The sequence below is a fragment of the Ambystoma mexicanum genome, chromosome 13 (assembly GCF_040938575.1).
Source record: "Ambystoma mexicanum isolate Mex_15411 chromosome 13, UKY_AmexF1_1, whole genome shotgun sequence".
In the NCBI taxonomy this organism is placed as follows: domain Eukaryota; kingdom Metazoa; phylum Chordata; class Amphibia; order Caudata; family Ambystomatidae; genus Ambystoma; species Ambystoma mexicanum.
In genome coordinates, this window is record NC_090938.1 from 542,089,478 (window position 1) to 542,113,889 (window position 24,412).

General features: G+C 44.6%; 1 protein-coding gene across 2 annotated transcripts in view; it reads left to right on the top strand.

Annotated features, from left to right (window-relative positions):
- ITGA2B (integrin subunit alpha 2b) overlaps positions 1–24,412 on the top strand; it is a 462,084-nt gene that overhangs the window by 126,794 nt on the left and 310,878 nt on the right. For both annotated transcript variants that reach the window (XM_069634280.1, XM_069634281.1), the window contains exon 4: positions 2,067–2,232. In XM_069634280.1, coding sequence (XP_069490381.1) covers positions 2,067–2,232 — 166 coding nt within the window. The remainder of the gene's footprint in view (positions 1–2,066; positions 2,233–24,412) is intronic.

Genomic DNA, 24,412 nt, shown 5'->3' on the forward strand with positions numbered 1-24,412 from the left:
TAGCAGGAAAATAAAAAGTACAAACAAACTGGATTCCCTCTTGGGGTGTATGCAGAAATCGGAAAGAGTGTTCCACGGACTTTAGGAAACTCCAGCCTTCTGCACAGATTGCTATAACAGAGGCCCACGCTATATGCTCATGGCTAGGAACAACAGCTGTGGGTGTCTGTAACACTGAAACGCAACAAGGGAAGGGGCAGAGGTTGCTTGCCGGAAACCAACAGTCAAGCTCTGTACAAAGAGATCTACATACGATACAAGAGAAGACAAGAACAGAAATATCCAGGGAAAAGGAAGTCGATGAGCAAACTAGCAGAAGGAAATGAAGGAAAAGCTGTATAACTGAAATGGACAGGGATCAAGAACAGAGGGTTGAAAACAGGGAAGAAAGCAAGGGAGCAGCAGCCAGGAAACAGGGGGGCCTGCAATAACCGATGGCACAAAGTGCAGGTAAACTGTTGTGAACAGCAGAGGACTGTAGTAGGCTGCAAGGCAGAGAGCTCAGATGAGCAGGACAGCAAGGAGCGAGCCCAAAGGAGCAGGGCTGCAAGGCAGTGAGCCCAGAGGATAAGGGCGGTAGGCAAGGAGCCCAAAGGACAAGGGCATTAGGCAGCGGAGTGAAGCAGGCTGCAAGGCAGGGAGTCCTGAGGACAAGGGCTGTAGGCAGCGGAGTGAAGCAGATTGCAAGGCAGGGAGCCCAGAGGACAAGGACTGTAGCCAGCAGAGCGAAGCAGACTGCAATGCAGGGGGCCCAGAGGACAAGGGCTGTTGGCAGCGGAGTGAAGCAGGCTGCAAGGCAAGGAGCCCAAAAGGGCAGGGCAGCAAGGAGTGAGCCCAGAGGAGCAGGGCCGCTGACTGTAGAAGGCTGCAGAGTACTGTAGTAGACTGCAAGGCAGGAAGCCCAGAGGACAAGGCCTGTAGGTAGAAGGCAGCGGAGCGTGATCGGCTGCAAGGCAGAGAGCCCAGAAGGGCACTGGATCAAAAGCAGGATAAAGCAGGAACAGCATACAAAATTCATAGCTCAAAGCAAAAAGGTGCTGGTAGGACGCTTAATGCAAGAGACTGAGCTCCTGCAGGGAGCTGCTTAAATACAGCCCTGACCTGTACTGAGGCAGGCTAATTGGCAGCACCTGGAGCAGCACACCTGAATACAATCTGCTGCCTCCCTCTCTGGTCCTGAGATGGTGGAAGCAGCACTGATCCCTAGGGCTACTGGGGATTGTGGTTCCGATGCTGACGAATTGGAATGACCAGGAATTGATAGTTGTAGCAAGGTGCATTGTGGTATGTGTAGTTAGTTGAGTAAAATAAAAAAACACCAAAGTCACGCAAATGGGAATTAAGGACCAAAGTGTGAATAGGGGTTGTTCCAAGAGTATTCTGTAGGTAAATGAATAACAAATAGTCAATGATGGTCGCCAATGTGTGCGCCCATGGCGCAGGCATGACAATATGATTGGTCTAATACGATTAGCCAATGCAACAGTTATAAGATCTTTATAAATTGTAGTAGTGAGATAAAAACCTTTAACATTTTGCTGAGGTACCTGGCTAAATTTCCCAGTTTCTTTACTCATAAATGTATTTCTTAGATTACATCCAAACCTATTGCCCCCCAATGAAGCCCAAGGCATTTGTAAGAGTTTTCTATATGAGTACATTTTTTGATCAGTACAGGACCTTAACAGAGGAAGCAGCATGAGCTATTGCGTTTAGTAGGAGGATTGTGTTTTATCTGTTTTAGGGTACACAGGCTATGTTTTATGAATGTATAACTCAAATGTTTTTAGTCGATGAAATGTTTTCTTAATTGTTATATTGTATGCTCATTAATTAATATCATTGTATTCTACATGAACTTGTCTGATGTATTATATGAATGTATTGCATGTATTGTAAAGGTTGATTGTTCAGCCATAAACAATGTAAGTAAAACATTCAAAAAAGAAAGAAATGACAGCAATGTCTTGGAATTGTATGGCTGATTTTGCTGGTTTACTCATAACATTGATAAATGTGGCTAAGAGAAGTTTACGTTGCTGCTTTATCTCACTTATTATGTACAGGCCTGCGCGCCCTACCAACACTGGAACATTCAAGAATTTGGGGAAGAGTCTGGAAGGACACCGGTTGGAGCCTGCTATATCTCCAGGAATGATCTGGAGGCATTTGTTGAATATGCACCCTGCCGAGATGCCAAAGTAAACAGTTTTTACACCTCCTTTGGCAACAGTAGGTATCAATAACTTACAATTGTGATCACAATGTCAAGACAACAGACAAGTGGAAGCTTACCCTTTCTTAGAAACAACATTTCTTTATTTTGCTTGTTTAATATTAAGTTTTTTAATACTTTGTAAATATTTCTTTGTGCGCATGGTTATATAGAAAATGAGGGACACTGCAAAGGGGCTGGAACCAAAGTTACTCGAGGCAGACTGGATGCATACCAATGACCCACTCAATTCTACAAATTGTATAAAAAACATTCTTTGCATGTGAGGCAGCTTGGGAGATTTTTCTTAGTTTTCGCATGAATATCCTCTGTAATGGTGAAATAGGAGATATTCATGGAGGGGGAGGGCGGGCAGCAGAGAGCAGAATCCTGGCACCCTGTTTTAATTGAACGTACTGGGACCTTACAATTTCGAATGCTACACTTTAGTAGATTTTTTATCAGACATTGGGGTCATTATGAGTATTCCAGTCTGGAAATAATGCTGGTAAAACGGTCGGTACTACCGGCTCTGGCATTTTTGTCTGGACCAGAGTACTCCGAGTCTGCCAGTAGGGGCAGTGAACTACCGGCAGACCAGAGAAAAATCACTGAAGCACTGGCCCTGTTAACAATGGTGCCAGTGCTTCAGTGGTTCCCATCCCTGGGAGTCCTATGGGGCTCCCTGGCATGGGCACTTACCGCCGTTGCCGGCGCCTGTAATATTCCAGTAACACTGGGATATCAAGTGCCGGTAAAGGTAAGATGAGCTTGCTGGTAACCTATCAGCGATTTTGTCTGAATATTTCTGAACCAGATTAATTGATGGTTCTTACACTTCATTGAACATTGCGACTTGTACGGTAATTTAGAAAATAAAGACGTGCACTTTACCTGCTTTTACAAAAATGAATGTGGAATGAATTGTTTCTTTTTGTATTGATTGTTTTATTAGTAATTAAAATGTGAATGAAATTGGAATGGTTGTTTTTATATCCTATGGATTGTTGTACTAATTGTATAATGTAAAACATTTAGGTAAACCAAAACACACACACAAAATGGCATTATGGGGACACACGTCTACAAATCTGTGTGTGTTTTACAGAAACAATAAAGGTCAGATATTGATCCTTCACATCATTATAGATCATTATGCGCTCAGTCCCTGAGCAAGGTGATTTTACTGAACGCTCAACCCTTCAGAATGGCTTTCGGGTGTCCTTAGAAAGAACTTATTACTAGAGTGTGGTACTATGATCACTGCCACTAAGCTTCATGATTAAAGTTAACCAGCTAACTTATATAGGTAGCCTTTGTTACAGGACAAAGGATCAACATGAAACTCAAGTTTGTTTATTATAAACTAAGGATTCAGAGATACAAGTGGTTGCTGAATGGGAATTCAATAACACAGCACAAATAACCCTACACTGAAGAACAATGGTCCGTTTTCCATCCCTCTTTCCTTGTAAACTGCCTTAAACTCTTTGTTTGTAGCGGGAAACAGTCACTCACAGTCTTTAGGGTTTTAAGAGTCCTGGACTTCTTTCTTGGCATTTGCAGATGGTTGCTTATCTTTTGTAAATGTTGTCAATATATCACACTTCACCTTCAGGAAATGCAGACACAACCACCCTTAGGGTTCACTAAACATGGGCCAGTCCTCAGATGCTTTTAAATCCTTTGCAGGATTGTGGTGGGGCCTAGGGTTATTAACTGAACTCTTTGAGGGGCTGTCAAAGATCCCCTTGGGTACAACCTCCACCAAGCTGCACACCACCTAGTGACTTGTGACTTCACCAGCTCTCTTTCACAATGCCCTTCTCTTTGACCACCTCCCTCTCCTTATCACTTTTGTTATACTCTTCCTTGACTTTAACTCCTAGCTCATCATTCTCTCTCCTCCTCTCTTCCTTGAAGGTTTGCAATTCACTATCACTCTCCACCTCCACCCATGTCTCTCTTTCACTCATCCTCTCAACTTTTGTACTGATTTGAAGCCCCTCATCTCTTCCCTCCGGATGGCACCTCCACTTCCTCTTTGTCTAGTATGCAAGGAACAAGCTGTTAAAATAATGAACGGGAAGGCTGTCATATGGAGGAAAGATCTGCAGAATACTCAATCGATGAAGGACAGGAGTAAAACCATTTCGATAGGGCCAGGCAGTTGACAGCAAAAAGGGATAGACACTTTTGGGTTATAGCAGGCAGAGAGAGTTGAAGTACAGTTGAACCAGTATTAGTAGGACGCTTAGCAGACACCATCAATACAAGGTTCCTGGTGGTCATAAGGTGTTGATCCCACTCTTGGTTAGGTATGCTTGCTAGTTTCCTGACCCTCTTTCCTCCCTCCTCTCTTCCTTTCTGTTCATCCTCTGCTTACTCCTTTTCTTCTCGCTCTCCCCATGGTTGTATTACTGGTACTTGCTTGCTTGCTGTTCTTAGTGACAAACTCCCCTGCTTAACCTTGGGGGCCGACAGTAGGGTGATAAAAGGGGGTGGAGGCTGTCCCAAGCTAGTGGATGCTGGACCTTGAATAGGCACGGGGGTCCCCTGACCACCCTCACTGGGTCCATGCATAAAACAGGTGGCAGTCACAGGTGTCCCCATACCCCAACAACCCTCAGCAGTGGCCTCTGTGAGGGGGTTGTGAGGGAGGCAAGGTATCACAAGTATACATTGACTCAAGAGCTGCAAGTTTCAAAACCTTTATTGATGGTTTAAGAGGGGTTGGAAAACTCCTATCTTGCCCTATAACTTAGACGGGAGTATTCTCGACCATCAAACAAAAGGAAAACACAGTCCTAGTCAGTCCTTAGTCAAAATAAAATGGCCTATACTAATAAGCCTAATGCCTGCCCTCTTTCTAATACAATAAATGTGTCAATGGAACTTGTAATGCAAAAAGGAAAATCAGTGTTCAAAAGAAATGTCAGTATGACTGAGTAATCTCCCTTCCCCGTGTTTTGTAGCAGGGGGTGAGGTGGCACACTTGGACCTTGCAACACACTCTGGCTTCGGACACAAGGATGCAATTTCGTTTCGTTGACCAGGGCCCACTTGGCCTTCCACGAAAATTCATTAGTTTAACCTCTGGACATCTCGACTTTCTCCCACTCCAGTCTAGGTCAACTTTTAGCTTGTAAAAACTACATCAAAAGTTAGTTTCCTTCTAGTTACCACAATTCAGTACAGGTTTCCCTCTGCTAGGCTCAAGCCTTTCAATCACAATTTGTGGGGGTTCCCTTCCCCAAGCTTCAATCACACCTTCATATGTTTCCCTACTTCGAGCTCAAGCCTTTTTTCACTTTCGCTGTTGAAGACTTTTGAAACTTCAAGGCTTTTGCTCTTACCTCGGCATGACCACTTCGACCAGCTTTCCTCAAAGGTCACTTTTTCTCTCCTACACCAAGGCTTCTTGGTAAATGTAGTTTCGAGCAAAGTACTTATGTCAAAGTTCAAAGATATCTCTCACATCCAGGTTTCCCTCTGTCAGGATCATACCTAACAGTTTAAAGACATCTCTCACATACAGGTTTCCCTCTGCCGGTAACAAATCTAACAGTTCAAATCTTGCATCTCAGTTTCTTTCTCTTACATCCGTTTCTACGGCATCAGACATTTCACAGAGACTTTTGATTGGGCAATCTTCTTTCGTCGGACCACTGTTACTTTGTATCTTTAATTTACAGTTGTTTATAATGCTTTGCTTTCTCTTGCATCTTATTGGCACACACGCAACCTTCATTCATCGGATACTGTTGCCATTAAATTTCATTAACACAGACCAGACTTTCATTGCTTTCATCAACTCACCGGCTGTGTTAATTCCTTTTCGTCTTTCACTGCTTTGATCCTGAAGTCAAGGCTGATACCACAACTGCCGCTGCACCTCCCCAACTCTGCCTTTCACCCGGGAGGGTGGCTGTATCCTTGAAGCACAAAAGAGGTTTGTCTCTTCTCTCTAGCTGGGCTTTCTTGAGCAACCTGCAAGGCCCTTCGGAGGCAGCCATCTCTCGCCGGGGTGCCCAAGGTTTCTCCGTACCTCGGTTCCATCCCTCTGCCTGTCGCTCTGCTCCACCTGGTTCGACGTCGCCCTAGAAGAACTGCTCCTTCCCAGACCTCGCCTTGCTCACCTTGCTCAGAGTGTGTCTCAGTGTTCCAGCTTTTAACCATGTGGGGAGAGCTAAAAGGTAATTAAGATCAAGCGCCTGACCCTGCCTGATCTTATTAGTAAAACATGTCCAATGTATTGCATGGGTGGTACTCCTTTTAGCCTCAGGGCTCCTCTTCCTTGGCTCAGTGTTTGTGTAATAAGGGGGGGGGGATTTGGAAAGTTTGAATATCCTATAAAATAGGATGGACAGCAGTATTTGGAAAGGGGGGATACCAGGTCTCACCATCGGTCGTTCAACCCCCCACTTACAGAGGACCCTACATCCAGGTGATCCTATGGCACTTGTCCACCCCCAGGGTCTGGATCCCCAGGCGATGGCTGTGCCCTGCCCTCCTGAGTAAGGGATGCCCAGAATCTAGGCAGTGAAACACCCTCTGGTTTTTCACAGGGTCAAAGAAATACAGATGAAAGACAGTCTTCATCATAATAGCTACAGTAGCGTTATCCAGAGATAGTTATTCCAACCCCCTGGCCAGACCCTGTGGAGCCAATGGACCCTCTGCCATTAATGGGTCATTACGTCTTTCCCGAACGTGCAGCAACGTGCTAGTTGTTTTTAACATGGCACCACCTGAATGTATATCTTCATTCAGGTTTTCAGTCGCGGCGCGTTGCAACTCTCTGGACATCTTTAAGAGTAAGACGCTGTTCTAGGCCCTCCGGCCAGTGCTCTTTTCTGGTCATTGCTACCTACGTTTTTTTCTCCCACTTTTGTTCATACCTTTCGAGGGCTTTCTTACTGTTGGTTTCTCCCTCCGGGTCTCCCGTGTGGGTTCCCCTCCCCTTTGTGCTTGTTTTCTTTTCTCCAGTTCGCTGGAGTTTCCTGCTCTCACTTGCCCTTCTAGTCTCCTGTCCTGTTCATTCGGGTCCTGGTTCTCTGCCTTCCGACTCTCCTGGACCCAGCGCCCGCTCTCTGCATGTTGGCATTCAGACTGTGCAAGCAGGCTGTTTCCTATCCTCCACCTCACGGTATTCATGGTTCTGAGCTTGTGTTGGGAGGACTCTGCATTCAACACTTCAAGGACATCATTCCAGTCTCCTGACCTACCTCTGATCCAGAGTCCTTTTAGAACTGTTCATTGGATCTCCTCTTCACAGCATCCTTCCAAGGGGTTTTTCTGCATGTCCAGGATTTTCCACTATCTGGCAGTCTGGGGAAAGGTGGCGCTAGTCCGCCAGTTTCCAGGCAGACATAGTGGCTTCCCTCTACGACAGGCCTTACCTATTCAAGTAACGGAAGACCACAAGGAAGAAAAATGAAGGGGAAAAGAGGAAGGACTAAGGGGACCTCATCTTCGAGCCAAGAAGAAACAGGTGAGGAGTTAGGGGACCTCTCGGATGCTGGAGCCATACCCGACACTAAGAAGCAGCATAGGAATGGATACCATTCTCTGTAAGCAAAAAGGGTTTTGTTCCCCAGAGATCACTGGCAAGTCTTTTGATGCATTTTCCACTTTGGCACAGCTACCAGGGAAATCATTCTACAAAGTAAACCTCATCAACCTACTTGTGGAAATCCAAGGATAAAATGTTCCACTCATTGAACAAGATTAGTGAAATGATACGTATGTGTGGTCACTTAAAAATAAATGCTTATTGTTCTTCCGTTCCTGCTTGGTCTGTACCGGATACAAAGTTCCTCTTTCTCAGTGCCGAAAGCATTCCAATGCCACTAACCAGCTCTCCTGGCTTACAGAAGGTTTCCCTGACTTCAGAGTCAAACACTGTGGAAACAGAGTGACCCAGTTTAAAGCGGTCAATGGCAGCAGAGTGCACACGCGGTGAAAGGGAGGCCACCCACATGTCCAGAATAGTTTTAAAGATCAAGATGGCGGCAAGCCTTCATATAACCCTATGGTGACATGTATTTTAACCCCAGTGATCTTCTGATCTCTTGCCTTGAAGACAGGGACTCCTCAGGGCGAAGAGTACAAACAATTATCTTTTTTACTGGAAGTTTTACTTTTTGACACCCACCCTATGAGACTTCGCTTCAGTTTGAGATAGGTCCCTCATGGGTTGAATGTAACATTTTGCTAAATAAGATGAATCTAGCGATGTCATCACTGCATCTCCGGGGAAAGTCTCTTCCTATATGGCAGGGAAAGGTAGCTGCTCCCTGATCCTGACCCTGGGTGTGGCTATCTGAGGGTGGACAATATGGGGGAGACATTCCTAATGGGAGGGAGGTGGACTCGCTAGCTGGAACATGGTATCCCCCTTTCCATTCGGGTTATGACACCATACTCCTGAATTCCCAATCCTGCATGGCCTTTTGTAGTATAGAACTAGAATCTGTAATCGCACTGACAACAAGGTTCTTTCATACTCTTGTAGTAAAAGGACTTCGATGAGGAAGAGCACTAGAGCAATGCATAGCACTGAAGCCACAAAACCAGAGACACACTCAAGTTGTTGGATGGATCCGATAGGTGCTGGGACGTTTAAAAACATCAAGTGGCAAGAAACAAGAAGAAACACGACTCCCGACATGGGTCGGGAAACGGAGAAGAAGCAATTTGTAGTGTGGCGCAAGAGAGCTCCTACGGGCGCTGCCTCGAGAGGCTTGAAATGCTGAAGGTTCGCCATGCAGAGGCCGAGAGCAGAGAAAGCTGTGGAACGAAAGCCGAAGCATTGCGGATTCCCAGAGAGCTGACGAGATGCAAGCAAACGGAAGAAGCAAACCGCTGGGTGAATTGCAGATCGTGGAGAACGCCAAAGCAACCAGGAGAGAACGGTGAGCCCAGAGAGGGGAGTTGGGGTACTGGGACGCTTTGTGGCATATACTGCACACCATTAAAGGACACATATATGAATTGGGTGAACCTGAGCCGGGAAGCTGGGACATCAGGTCAATTGGTGAAAGAGGGTCAAGGACCCAATAGTTGAATGAAGAGCATTTTAAAGCGTGGAACTGTTATGAACTGAGAAAGTCCTGGCAGGAGAGTACACCAGGCAATCTGATTGTGAGTCTGGGACCGGCACTCAAGTATGAGTGAGTATATTAAGAAGGTCCTGCCAATAGAGTACACCAGGCAACATGATTGGGAGTTGGAGACCTGCACCCAAATACAAGTGAGCACATTGAGAAAGTATTGGCAGGAGAGTAAACTAGGTGAAGTGATTGCAAGTCTGGGACTCTCACCCAATAGTAGGAATATAAGTGTTTGGAAGCAAAGTTGGAGAGTGTGCCAGACTGACAGAAGAGAGTCTGGGACTCACTGTCATGCGTGTCAAGAAGCTGCATGTAAACTGAGGAAATAAAGAGTGTGTAAAATCCAGGGGAGGGGAGTAATTCCCCCTGGACTTGACACCAGCATATTGTGACTAAGGGAATGGAAGCAAACCCTTAGTGATTGGAAACTTGTGAACTGTGCCAAGGAGCCAAGAAAAGAGGTATTACTTATTGGCATTGCAAATTGTGAAAGTGATCAGGGGAAGATCCATACCCTCTGAAACTGTGAATTGTAATGAGCCTAAGAAACTCAGGGGAAGGGAAAGATTGCTCGAGGATTGTGGAGCTTTGATTGTTTATTTCTTTTTGCACCTTTTGGAACTTTATGTTGGAACTCTGGAAAGAGCTACAGACGCCCAGTTGAAAAACGTTATCCCTTTTCAGTTTATCTTGTGTTTAGCGTGAAAGGGTCAGGATATGGTTTGGACACAGGACGCAGAGCTTTACTTCGGACATTCTACCACAGACCTCCTTTAGTTTTGTTGAGGCAGGGGAACCCTTTTAGAGATAGGGCAAGATATGATTTCCCCCAAGCCTCTATTTGTTTTAATAAACGTATTTAGCAATGGACACAATGCCCTTGTGTCCGAGTCTTACAATTGACTCCTTACATAAACCATTGTCAAATAATAGAAAAGAATGAGTCAGTGAATGATTGCTTTTATCTAATTTTTACTCAAACCATGCATCTTAATATGCCATTCTCTCACCTACTCCCTTCTCTGTGAATGAGGTGTATGTGTTAAGAATCAGTCTGCTATGCAAATACTTTCAATTGAACGATATTTGATAACAAAATCTAGTGTTCATTTTCACTGCATTGACCAGCCAATGGACTTTTTAAAGCTCCAAAAACAACAAATTGCTTCATATGTGTAGGTGTTTATTAAACCATATGTGCATGTGTATTCTTCAATCACCATAACCGAAACAATGCATTAAAATGCTGTGTTTTCTTCAAACTTGATTTCAACCTTATTTTGTTTATTGCACATTTGTATGGTGCCTATACACAAGTGTTTCAGGCGCCACAAGACAAGATCCGGGAGGTGGGGGGGGGGGGACATGGGAATCACGAAAGTAGAACAACAAAAACAGTTATACTGGACTTGTGACAATCCTACCAAGCAAGTGCTTGCGAAGGTGGTAAGTGCAGGGAGTCAGGGGGTAGAGGGAGAAGTGCAGGAGTGGGGTGCCCCAAGGGAAGGGGGTGGAGAAGTGCTGGGTGGGCCAAGGTGGCAAGCGCCAGGGTAATAGGGGGGAGAACCAAGTTGGGCTGGTTCTAGGATAAGGGGTCCCGAGGGCAAGTGCTGGCCAAGGATGAAGGGGGGACTGGTAGGGGTTGGTCTGGCCCCTATATGACTCTGAAGGGACCAGTCCCTAGTCGTAGCGGGAGAGGGAGAGTTAGCATGGGATAGGGAGAGGGAAGGAAGAGGAGAAATGGAAAGTATTGAGAAGTTTCCGGAACTTTAGACGATCTGGCTCAAGTCTGAGGGGGAAGGGAGGCTGTTCCAGAGGGAAGAGTCAGCCAAGAAAAGGGATCTACCTCCCACTATTTGCTTGGAGAAACTTTTGACCTGCAGAGAGTCGGAGCCAGAGGACCGATGGACTCTGGGCGGGAGGTATTTAGTCAGGGAAAGCTGGATGTAAAGAGGTCCCTGGCCCCAGACAGCCTTGTGGATGATGCAAAGGGTCTTGAATTTGATCCTTGCAGTCACCAGGAGCCAGTGGAGAGATTTTACGGCTGGAGAAAAGCACTCCTTGGGCTTGAGGCCAAGGATACGTCTTGCAGTCCTATTCTGGATTAGATGAAGGCGCAAAGGGGGGAAGGAGGCAGATTGAGAAAGAGGCTGTTGCAATAGTCAAGCCTGGTGAGAACCAGGACTCTTTAGACATTGAGCTTCTGGGGGAAGGCGAGGAAAGGTAGAATGCCCCTGAGACGGTGGAGCTGAAAGTTGGACAAGGTCTGTGATGTGTGGAGAGAAAGAGAGAGAGAAGTCAAAGAAGAGACAAATGCAGCGACTGACGCATGTTTCATCGGTCGAATTCACAGAGAAGGAGACTGGCAGTGCAGGTGGAGGCATCAGTGGACAGGGAAGGTCAAGGTGGGAAGAGAGGAGAGAGTGGTCAGACTAGGAGACAGGGGTAGTGAGAGAGTTAGAGAGAGGGATGTCTGTTGGAATGAGAGCATCAAGGGTGTGTACGAGTGAGTGGGTTGGGCCAAAAGGAAGGATAGCTTGGGAAAGAATATCTCAAAGGTTGCGGAAGAGAGCAGTGGTCCCATTAAGGTGGTCAAGATTGATATTGAAGTCCCCCAGCAAGATAAGTTTGGTGGAGGTCGCAAGAAGAGAGGAAGACATGTCGTCCCATTCTGAGAGGAAGAGGGAGGACAGTGCTGGGCGTCTGTAGATGGTAGCGAGAGAAAGTAGGTGAGACAGACAGCTTGCAGATTAGGATTTCAAAGGATGAGTAGATTTAAGTGGGGATGATGGAGGCAGGAACCCAGTCAGGGAAAATCAGAGCCACTCCACCACCAGCCTGGGAGGGCCTGGGATTGGATAGGATTGTGTAGCCCTCAAGGAGAACATTGTCAAAAGCAGTGACAGAGCTGGCCTTGAACCACGTCTCAGTGAGAGCAAGGACTTCAAGGTCAAGGTCTTAAAGGAGATGACAGATGTCGAAGGCATGTTTGATAGCAGAGCAAGAATTGAGGGTGGTTAAGTGAAGCTGGTTGCTCCCTTAAAAAGATTTGCGAGGGGGGCGCAGGGTTAGCTTCCACCACTGAGTGGAGGTGGGAGGGGGCGTGAGGGAAGGAGGGGTAGAAGGAGAGGGAGGGGAGTTGAAGAGAGAAGCCTGTCAAGAAGGCAGAGGTTGGGCTGACATCCCTGGGACATGAAATTATGGACATTAATGGTGAATTTTGAAGATGTGAAGTGCGCCAAGAGCACTTATCATCTGGTGCCACCAGTAATGGGAGAGAAGGAGAAAGGGGAGAGGACAGAGGCCATATGGACTGTCCATAGGTTGGATGAAGGAACAGCAAAGAGAATGTCAGTGATAGTCTGTCTAGAGGAAACTTTGATGTAGGAGTCTGCGATGGGCAGACCAGGGTTGGAACTGCCCTTTTTAGTTTCTTCCAGACTTTGTGAGAGAGGGAGAATAGGAGATGGAGAAGCAGTTAGAAAAGATATGGGATACAGAGAGTTCAATGGGGGCATAGAAGAGGAGGAGGGTGGGTTGGGAGCCAGAGGATAGCACAGGAGAGGGTCAAGGACTATGCAACAGTAGAAACACACAAGCCAGCCAAGCTATCAGAGATCAATGAGAAAGCTGGAAATGGCCAGATATATAGATCATTTACAAATTGGTAGCACACCTAAATTCGGCTTTAGCCAAAAGCACTAAAAGCAGTACAAAAACATGATGGATGCACCGTTGGAAACACACCTTAATTCTATTTTAGCCAAAAGCACTAAAAGCAGTACAAAAAGGTGGTTGATGCACAGTTGGAAACACACCTTAATTCGATTTTAGCCAAAAGCACTAGAAGCAGTACAAAAAGTTGGTGGATGCACAGTTGGAAAAGCACCTAAATTCGGCTTTACCCAAAAGCACTAGAAGCAGTACAAAATGGTGGTGGGTGCACAGTTGGAAACGCACCTAAATTCGATTTCAGCCCAAAGCACTAAAAACAGTACAAAAAGGTGGTTGGTGTACAGTTGGAAACACACCTAAATTCAGTTTTAGCCAAAAGCACTAGAAGTAGTAAAAAAAGGTGGTGGAATCACAATTGGAAACATACAGAAGAATAGAAGAGATATACATCAGAGGTTATTGATTTTCTTGTTCATTCATTGAAGTAAGGCATTACTAGAGCTGTAGCAGTCAGTATGATGCACATCAAGACGCATGGTGCTGATGGTGTGGAGAGTTAGGGGTTACAGATAGGTAACCTTTGAATCCATTCTCCTTTTAATACATTCTTGGTTAATATCATTATCAATCGTGCCTTGGCTTTCAGAAATGCCAAACAATAGTCCAGCTATTTGCAATTGTATTTTAATTCTTTTAAAACATGTCTACTTGTTGCATCTAGCAGTGGTGCTGGAAATAATTTCATAGTGGGGGTGCTGGCCAATGTCATTGCAACACCATAATTATAGACTTGTTAACAATGCTGGTCCTAGGGACCCACCGAGATAAGTAAATAAGAGAAGCGGTTTCAATTAAAGCATGTGTTGATAGGATTCCCTCCAGAAATATTTGGAAAATGGGTCCCAAAGTCATTGTAAAGCACCTTTCAACATTCCTATGGGTAAACATTATATGATAGAGTATTGTCTATTATAGAGAGCGTGATAGCTATTACAGTGGACTGCAGAGAATTCAACTGAAACATCCAATGGACAACCAACTAGTATTTCAAGAGTGAGGAGTTGATCACTTTTTAGAGTTTTAGATGGTCTGTTTTTAAATAAAGATCTGATTAGGATCCCAGACATGAATCTAATGCATTAATGCTTCAGCATTCTGAAGTGCTCAACATGTTTTGAATTCCCTTAATTGTTTTGCACTTTTGAATCACTGAATGAATGTCAGGAATAGTGTGAGCTCAGTAAAAATATAGCCCCAAGGCAGACCTTTGCAATGGGATAATGCCCTTCAGAATACCTTCCTGGGGCAGTTCCCACAAAATATTGTGCCAAGAGCATTGCATTGTAACATTGTGCAATAGAACAAGTAAGTACCTGTAAGGTATCTGCCAAACAAAGACAGTTTAACAGTACTTGGACCATAAATCACTAAAGGGCACTACTATCACATTAATGCTCTAAGAGTAATCCTGAATGTTGGCATATTCTATGGGATGCTGAAAAATACTGTTTTCTAAAGATGCCTGGTCTATGTAGGATATTTAAAATGGCCATACACCTTAAGGTTCTTTATGAGTGAAGTAATTGCTTTAGCCTATATAATATACAGAGTTGCTCAGAGCTGTGCTAATGATAACACCAATACCTTTTCATAGCTCTGCTCTAAAAGAAAGAATCAGCAATTGCACCCGGGGAAGGGCGCTCAGCCAATAAGGTGGCTGGAACAGCGGGTGAGAATACATAATCCCTGCCCGCTGTTCCATTCATCCGAGGCCCTTCCCTGGGTGGTGCTTTTTTTCCATTTTCTTTTTATTTCTGAGGTGGGGAGGCAACATGGAGGCTCTCCCTGTTGCCTCCCCACGTTGGAAAAAAAACCCAATTCCCCTTCCCCCCACCCCAAATTAGCTGCAGGACCGGAGCCTTGCGCTCTGTTGCCCAAAGCCTCGATTCTCCTCCCGTCTGGCCGCCGCTATTAAAACCGAAAGGCACAAGGTCCCTTTTCGGATGACAGTGGCCATTTTGGAAAGGTCCCTTTTCTATTGTAATGGCGGCGCCATTGTTTTTTTTTTTTTTTTCTTTCGAAGGGAGATGGGCTTGCGCTGAGCTCAGCTCCCGTTGGACGAAAAAATAAAAAAATAAAACTATCTACACCCCGGGAAATCCCAGGGTGCGATTAGCATTCATGCCCTGGCTGAGGGGCAGGGGGGCGGACATGGGCTTTAACAGCCCCCATCTCGGGCCTACCAAAGCGCAGGCTTGCATGCCATTAAAGCCCATATCCACCCCCCAGCCGGGCCGTGAAAGTTTTACTATCTGTGCTCTTGAAAATATGGTAAGTCATTTAAACCCTGTTCATTGTAATGCCATGATTCACTTAAGGCCTCCTGCGCTTGATAACAGCCACGTTGTTTCAAAGTTTGTAATCGTGAGCGCACACAAACTCAACCAGAGCTGTGCTCCTGATAACAGACACTGCTCTTAATTTTCTGCAAGCTCGCTCAGAGCTATTTTCTGTAAATCACTCAGATGCTCTCTGAGGTAATAATATCCAAAACTCACACTCAGCGCTGCCCTTGATCCCACCGATAATGAGCCATTAAGACCTCTATTTATTATAAGGCACACAATCACTCAGAGCTCTGCTCTTCATAACTACCAAATGCTCTTCTACTGACAATACCTACATCCACCCAAACTATGATTTATATAATGAAAGGAATCTAATGTTTCAAATGTGGATGGGCAACTTTAACTTGGTAGTCAAAAAGTAATCAGTCGTATTCGTGGCGTAAGGACATTTGCTAATGCATACACTTTTTCTGGAGTTTACCCCATGCGCTTCTCTTGAAAATGGGAAAGATTTTGGGAGGGAGAGTGATGCAAGATCGCCCATGTGTTTTAAAAAAGAACAGACCTGTGATACCAAAATGAAAATCACTCTGGGTGTTTATCCAGCATGCTCCTAGAAATGTATTACTCCCTCTTTTGTTATAGTCACGTGAGAGCAAAAATAGTACAGCATAAATATGCTGAAACAAAGTTATTTTCTGAAAGGCTTGTATAATAGGGAAGTGTTTGCCACATGGTAGGCATTAAAGAAGAAGAGTTTGTGAAATATACTATGTAGCCACCATACTAGTGTGCATTAAGCATGCTCTAGACTTTGGAGTCCACAGCCATTCAGTCCTTGGCCTCTATACTGCAACTTGTTGTGGTGGTCAAAAAAGGTCCCAATGAAAAAGAGGGATTCACGCTGCGCGCGCCATATTGGTGACAGGGGGAATGGTGAAGTTGACGCAATGTTGCAATTTTATATGTATCTTGTCTAGTTAATGGAAATGGGATGTGTTACTTTTGGTGTTACTTTGTGTTTAAGTTGATACATTTTAGATTTGCATGCATGTACGCATGCAGCAAGAGAAATGTCCAAAATGTAGATGAAATATACATGCAATGTAGGTGTGGTGTACCACATAGCGCCTAGAAGTTGGGTAACAAGGAGCTTCATATGCGCATGCGAGAAAGAATATTTGCAATGAGGGAATCACTGGGCGAGGACCTAGTAGTCTTGAACATACATACACAGGCATATATACACGGTGTGTTCTGGGTTACTGAGATCCAAAAATTTGAAATTAGGCACTGGACAGTGGTTCCTTAGTATCCAATGAGTATCAATTTCCACACATGTTAGGTGCTTACAACATTTCTTGATTTATTTTTCCTTCAGTAATTCACACATTGGTTGTCACTCTTGTGACCAACATATTCTTTGCTAAAACTTCATATGTGATACAGAGTATGTGATATACTTTTATTTGAGATCCACCTGACAGGCGGTGGGCAAAGTAAATAAGATAGCAACACGCACACTAGCGCAAGACCCACAGTCCTAACAAGCTCTCAAACCACTTTAACTCACATATATACACACAGTGGTCTTGAGGGAAATGTGTTTTTGGACAGTTGGGATACATGATGAATATACAGATGTGTGTGCCGCAAAGTCTTCTCATAAGCTAGGAATTGTACAGGCACTGGATCCTGGGTTGGGAGATGAACTCTGTGTGACTGGGAAACTGGTTAAGCAAGGTTGATGGCTGAGGAAGTCCAGTGAGCAGCTGCAATAAAATCAAATGGTCAGTTACAGGCATGCTCAGCGTTTTTGTGGCTTAGCACTATTGTGGAAAGGAGATGCAATCTTTTTAAGTACCTGGGAGCTTGTTATTCATTGTCAAGGGAAGTCCGGCCATCTGTTTGGGACCGAGTAATAAACCTTGGCTGAAAGAACACTTAAGGGCAGAGTTGACAAATACTTTATGGGTTTCAATTATAGTCATTTAGATTTAAATGTGAAAGTAGGAAAGTTCATTTGAGCCAAGGCACACATTCCACAACGCCACCTCCAGTTCTGAGCCACAACAGCAAGGAATTGTGGGTATGCAAATTAGCTCAATACTGCACTGATGATGCCTAATAAGGGTGAAGCCAGGTATGTCGTTGTCCTGGCAGCCTTGAAAATGTCTGTCCTGGGTTGATTAAGCTATGTATAAAGTAGCACTGCCCTCTTAGACAAAGACAATTTCCTGGAGAAAAAGGTTTGCACTCCTCCTCCTTTGTCAGCTTGTCACATTATTAGAGAGTCATCTGATTGCAGACTAATTAATACTGACCTCTGTTCTTTGGATAGATTGGTTCTGTGTCCTCCAGTTTTAGAAATTGCCAGTTTCTGCAAATCTTTAAGGACCATTTCTTCAAAAATATCTATGTTGGAAACATTTATATTGAGAGAAAACATGAACTTCAATTTGAGACCGCTTTCTCTGGGGATATCCGTCTTAATGCTGTATCTCCTAGAGATTTCTGAATTTGCCATCATATCGCATACGTAGCTATCGAGTCCAGTGTAAATATAGCTTCCAGATCTTTAACTGGTAGGGGATAAGGGACACAGTGTTCTGCCCCATCCTTGCCTTCTCGATCCTCCGGTTTCAACGGGAAGAATGTTTTCAGCTTCAATTTACGCAGAAATTTGAAAAGATCAATCCTAGTTTGCACTAGGTCAAACTCCTGATCAGGGCAAAATGAAACACCTAACTCCAATACAGATAGCTCGATACGGGTAAGTTGTTTCTCAGAGACATTGAAGACTTTGACCTGCAACACCTCATTCCTCAGCCCTTCCCTCGGGATCTCTGACCTCTGCCCAAGCGAGTTGTCATGCTCTGGCCGAGGTTGTTCCTGGATTTATTGCCCCTCCTTGTTGGCTTCTGTCACCTCCTCTTCCTCCTCCTGGTGGGCGTCCTCTGGGTTTTCTTTCTGCCTTGTTGTCTAGGTGGAGGAGTCTGAATTTGTCTACAAAATTCTGTTTGACAGGTCTTAGATTCGGATCCGAGATTTCTATTTCTGATGAGGATATAGTGCTGTGTATGCTTGTCACATTGACTTCCTGTGTTTTCTCTTGATTTTGGCTTTCATTCAATTGATCCTTCATAGGTTGATCAAAGCGTCTTGCAAATGTATAAATGTGTCCCTGCTCATAATCCTTTTTGTCTCTTTGAAACTTTTGCTGTTTTCTTAACCTGATCTCTCGCTCATATCGTTCTAGATTTTCTTACATCCTTGTCACCTTTCGTTTGCATTCATCTGCTTCAGTTGAATTGTAGAGTTGATCTTCTAGTTTTTCAATTTCTATCAGGAGTTTTTCTCTGTCCATTTTTGAAATTTGATCAAGGTAACTATGGAATTTTTAGACTGTTAATTGAATAAAATGGGAAATATTTTAAACATAGCACAGATGAGGTGCCCTGGTTTCTTTGTGTTTCAAATACTTACCTGATCTGATTACTAACAGAGTCTAGTGGGTTTTTGGCACGGTGTGTGTTGGGATATTCAATTCAATGCAAGTGTAACATTCAGAAAAACTGCATCCATACAATCTTAAATTGTCACCAAGTCTTTTTCAATCTACAATCCCCCTTCAACTAACAGGATGGCTAATGGACAAACTGGTAGGCTTCTACAAAGGCACCAAATGCAAAGCCTGTCGATTTGGGGCCAACGTTAAAAGTTTTAACCATCCACGTACAGGCCAATAAGTCAAAATCAAAAATGTAATTACATGCATGACTAAATTTGTTATGTATGTAATCTCATAAGACTGTGAATTATGGTACATTGGAAGAACCAAGCTAGAGGTAAAAGGCAGAATATTGCAACATATAAGAGCAATTAAAAATGGAGACATGGCATATCCCCTGGCTAAACATTTTGAAAAGGTTCATCAAGGAGATATACCATCTTCTAAATACTTTGCCATCGATACCATACCTAACCACCTAAGGGGAGGAAATAGAGAATGAAAATTGAGACAAGCTGAATGCAGATACATGATTGATTACAATACAAAAACACCAAAAGGACATAACAAAGATGAAGAACTATACACTTTTGTGGGGGATTGATATGTGAGACTTAACTCTTTTTTCCACCCATTCTTGGTTCGAATATGCTAACCTCTGCCTAGCCCCAGCCAAACATTTAACAAATGCCTAATACTACGCTCTCACTACCCAATAGCTGTTTTTAGTCTCTCTAGTTGAAATGAACTCTTCAAATGAACCAAAACCCCAAGTATTTCATTACCAGATCATTTATTATTACGGTGAGGTATTATCAACACCCACACACTCACATGCAAAACTTTTTCTCCAGGAATTTGTCATTGTCTATGAGGGCAGTGTTATTTTATAAATAGCTTTATCAACCCAAGACAGACATTTTGCAAGGCTACAATTTCCTGGAGAAAAAGATTTGCATTTGAGTTAATGTGCATACCCGCAATGCCTTGCTGTTGTGGCTCAGAACTGGAGTTTAACTTTCAGCGATGGCTACTAGGTGGTGCTGTGGAATGTGTGAATGTGTGACTTGGCTCAAATGGACTTTCCTACACACATATATATGCACAGATTTTTTAAATATTTGTGAAATAAAGAAGACATTTTAAATCTACTTTGGCAAGATTTGTGGAGTATGATTGTGGGCAACTCAAAAGTGGCATTCCACTCCGGGAGTGCAGCTCAGGACTGCGCCGTTAAGTCGGTGCAGAGATTTTGTGGATATATATATATATGTATATATATATATATATATATATATATATATATATATATATATATATATATATGTTGTGACACAAACCCTTCGTAACAAGTACGTGAGGCCAAGTGGGCTGCACTCCCAGAGCAGCTGGGGAATTTAGTATTCATCCAGCAAAGTAAAGAAAACTGCCCAATCTGATCCAGCAGTCACTCGTATTTTATTAGTAGTGTGCTGAAAGGGAAAACCTGTAGAAAAGGACGACGTGTTTAGCGGTGCTCCGACCGCTTGATCACATGGTTAAAATGTGACACAGATGATAGACTATAAGTATACATATACCTCTATTGTTGGTACAGAGTGTCTCCCATTCCATGTGAGCATTGCAATTCCATTCATAGGTCAGCCATTGTTAAAGGTCCTAGCCTAATAGCCATATGCATTAACAGCAAGATGTCAGGTTCCAATTCTAACCCATGATAAAAACAACCAGAAAAGAGAACTATTAAGTCTTGTAAAGAGTGACATGGGCTCGCGTATGGGGTTCAGGGCGCGTAATAGTGCACAGCTTGAAAATCAGCTAAATATTACTGCAATTACCCTTAGTTTCCCTATAATGAGCTGCTAATGCAAACTATTCACAAGGATAGTAATAATAAAGTAAAACCCATAGACGAAATGACATGTCATTCTGGTCCATATACCTGCTGTTGATGTCATAAATATGTGTGCAATTAATCCCAAGTAGATAAATAGGGCTAGATTTTGGAAATAGGACCTTTGGGTTACCTAAAGCAAATACGCATGTGCAAATAAGCAAAGTAATGAGCAACATAAAGTGCATAGTGCCTTGGGTATGATGCTGATAAAGTGCATAGTGCATTCAAGTTTTTACCAGTAAAGTGCCTAGTGCATAATACATTTGTTGTCTCACATAACCCTGCCTCTTACTCTTCGGTAGGGGATATGTTTATATATATATATATCTTACACGGCCCACGGTAGCGGCAGTGTAGTTATGGTTAAGTTGCTAAACTCATAGGAAGACCACTTTTTCGGCGGCTTATAACATCTCTCCCCCTGGAGGAATCCTCACCAAACCTTGCAAAAAGTGTATATGGCCCGCTCTGATTTTTTCAGCAAGTTTGGTGAGGGTCCGTGCAGGGGGGCAAAGTTATTGGGGGGTCCCAAACCTTTTTGTTTCCATAGACTGAATGGGGAAAACCTTTGCGTACGGCTACAGGCCGAACGGCTGGACGGATTTTCACCAAATTTGCGGCAGGAGCGGGGGCTTTGGCCAGAGAGCGTGCTTTCGTGTGTTTGGTGGAACTCCGACCAGTACTTTTGTTGCAAGGAACTGAAATGTACGTCTCAAAAAATGTGTGATATCTGGGTCCGCTGTGCGGACCTATTTCTCTGTTCGCTCCGCGGACAGAAGTGTCATTGGCTTGCTGCACGCCATGGTGTCAGCAAACATTGGACGTGGCCGGTGGTTGGCTGGAGGGAAGTGTGCTGTGTGTCAAAGATTTTTGGGAAATGCCGCCATGGTGTATCGGAGAACAGAGCGGCACTGAAAGGCACTGACAAACATAATGTACAGCATGTGGTGGTGGGAAGAGGGGATGGAAAGGGTGGGGGAGAGAGAAGTGGTTCATCAGAGATATGTGATTATTAGGTGGACGAAGACGGTGGTGTGCCTCCAGTATCCGTGCGTACTGCGCCAATTTGGCGGTCCTTGCACAGGCCACAACGATGTGTGCTGAATGCAGGCAGCCTTCATTACGGCACGGAAGCTCCTGCTGCGACCTCTTACCGTGCTGACTGGTGGCAGTTCAATTGCAGAAGGAGAGTGCATTGCAAAACTTATAATACGCCATGTGGCAGTGGGAAAAAGGGATGGAAAGGGTGGGGAAGTGAGAAGTGGGTCATTTCATATACGTCAATAGGTGGAAGAAGACGGTCATGTGCCTGTAGTATCCGTGCATATTGCACCAAATCGGGGTTGCCTCCACAGGCGACTTCATTGTGTGGGGACTGCAGTTAGCCTGTGTTACGGCACGATACCTGGTGCGGCGACCTCTTGCCGTGGTCAGGGATGGCAGAGCAGTCGCAGAAGGGGAGTACCATGAAGACCACATGAAACTTGAAACGCAGAGTGCACTACGGTGTGTTGCGTGTGCTACGCCTGTAGCCCCTTCGATGCATGGGTGGGCACCTTGCATCGACAAGTATGTGCCCTGGGGTGAAGTAGGTTTCACAATGTTGCCTTCAGTGGTTTGTGATCATTGCATACAATGTTGGTTTCATGGTTGTGTGGATTGGTTGCACATTGTATAGTGTTTAGTCGATGCCTGGACCTGATGGAGTGACAAGTCCTCTACCATCTCCACTGTGTGCAGTGTTGAAGTACTGGATTCTTAGAAGTGGCTAGGGGTGAAGTGCATGTACCTGGCCACTTGTTCACCTGCATGACTCTATTATGTTGTGCTGGGTGTGGCCAAGAGCTACACTGTTGGGTGCATTGCGAAAGGCCATAGGCTGTAGGCCAGGCACTCAAGTGCCTAGTCCTGCACCATAGCCACCCCACCATAATGCAGGAATCCATTTTTAAGTATGCTTGTCTCCGAGGGTGGTGACGTTCAAAGAATGGTTCTGCAGGACATTGTAGACGTGGTAGAATAGCACAAGTGACCTGATATGCGTACAGTACCATATGGTGTGTATTATTTCATGTCTTGCACATTAGGGAGCGACATGTCACCATTTGCATTTGGTATTGGTTGCCCTTTATACTACCCATCCTATGTTACGTTTGTGGATTGTGGTACAAGGCCAATGTTCCCATTCAGGGCGCCATTATGTTGTGATGGATGTGGGTAAGGCCTGGACTATTGGGTACATGGCCAAAGGCCATAGGGCATTGACCATGCACCCAAGAGCCTGGCCCTTGACGACAGCCAGCACAACATAATGCAGCCTTTCAGGGTTACTTCTCCATCTCTCAGAGGATGGTTACCTTTGAGGCATGGGTGCGAAGAACATTTTACACTTGGTGGAACAATCAAAGTGAGGTAATATGCGTTCAGTAGCTCATGGTGTAGGTCATTGCACGCGTTGCTCATTAGGGAGCCATATGTTACCATTTCCGTTTGGTATAGGATGCCCTTTACAAGACCCTTGCTTAAGGAAGTGTTTTAACATATTGCGCCATGAAAGGACATCATCAGCATCACAAAGTTGCAATATGGACAATGTACACAGCCACTCACATACCGTTCAGCACAGGCAACGCAACGTCATGGAGCCATGCATGCAATGATGTGGCTAGGGTGAAAGTTGGCAGGCCCAATTGCAGATGGGGAGTGCATTACATATGACATGAGCAGTAAAACATGGGGTGTACTAGGGTGTGCTTTGGGTGGTGAGGCCTTAGCATCTTGGATGCATGGTTGGAGGCCTTAAGTGGTCAGCTTTGTGGGTTGATTGCAACTACTCTTCAGATTGTTGCATTTCATGTGTGGTTTGTGAGTTGTGCATGCATTGTTGATTCCATGGGTGTGCTCATTGTTAGCACATTGTACGTTTTCCAGTGCATGGCAGGAGCTTATGAAGTGAACAGTTCTGCAGTGTGTTTACTGAGTCCTGTGGTGAGAAACTGTGTATACCAGTGCATAAGGTTCAACTCCATAGTGTATGTGGTTGGGTAGTGTGCATTGCGCAGATTACTAACTACTGTATTGCACTTTGAAGTATTGCATCATTGCCGTTGTTGCTGTGCTGGGAGGATAACAAATATTGCTACCTCCAGTTAATGGTGCCGCTCTGGGTGAATGTGGACGCTGAAAGCGTGGATAGGTTTTGAGAACTGTTAACTGGAGGTGCTTTCACATGACACAAGACGTGTACTTTGAGTGTGTAATGACACGTGTGCAGTGCTGTACATAAATGATAGTGTTTGATGCGGAGATCTTGGATGCGGGAGTGTTGCAATTGCAATAGTGGACATGGAAGAAGGACTGCCTCTGCTTTACTGGGGCGTAATCCTTGCTGTAGCTGGGAAGGCTCACGTGGTACATTCTGCCTTTCTGAGCATGATGCCTTTGCAAATGGAACTGCGGGGATAATGCTATCAGGTGTCAAGGGTGTGGTTCACAGGAAGGGGCAGTGATATTTTTCCCCAAACCTCGATGCAGTGAGGGTGGCAGAGATGGACAGATGCAGAGTGCTGATCGTGGGCGATACCGTTGTGCAAGATCTGCACAGGTATGCCGTGGAAAGAGGCTTTGCTACTAACTGTCAGTTGGAAGGAG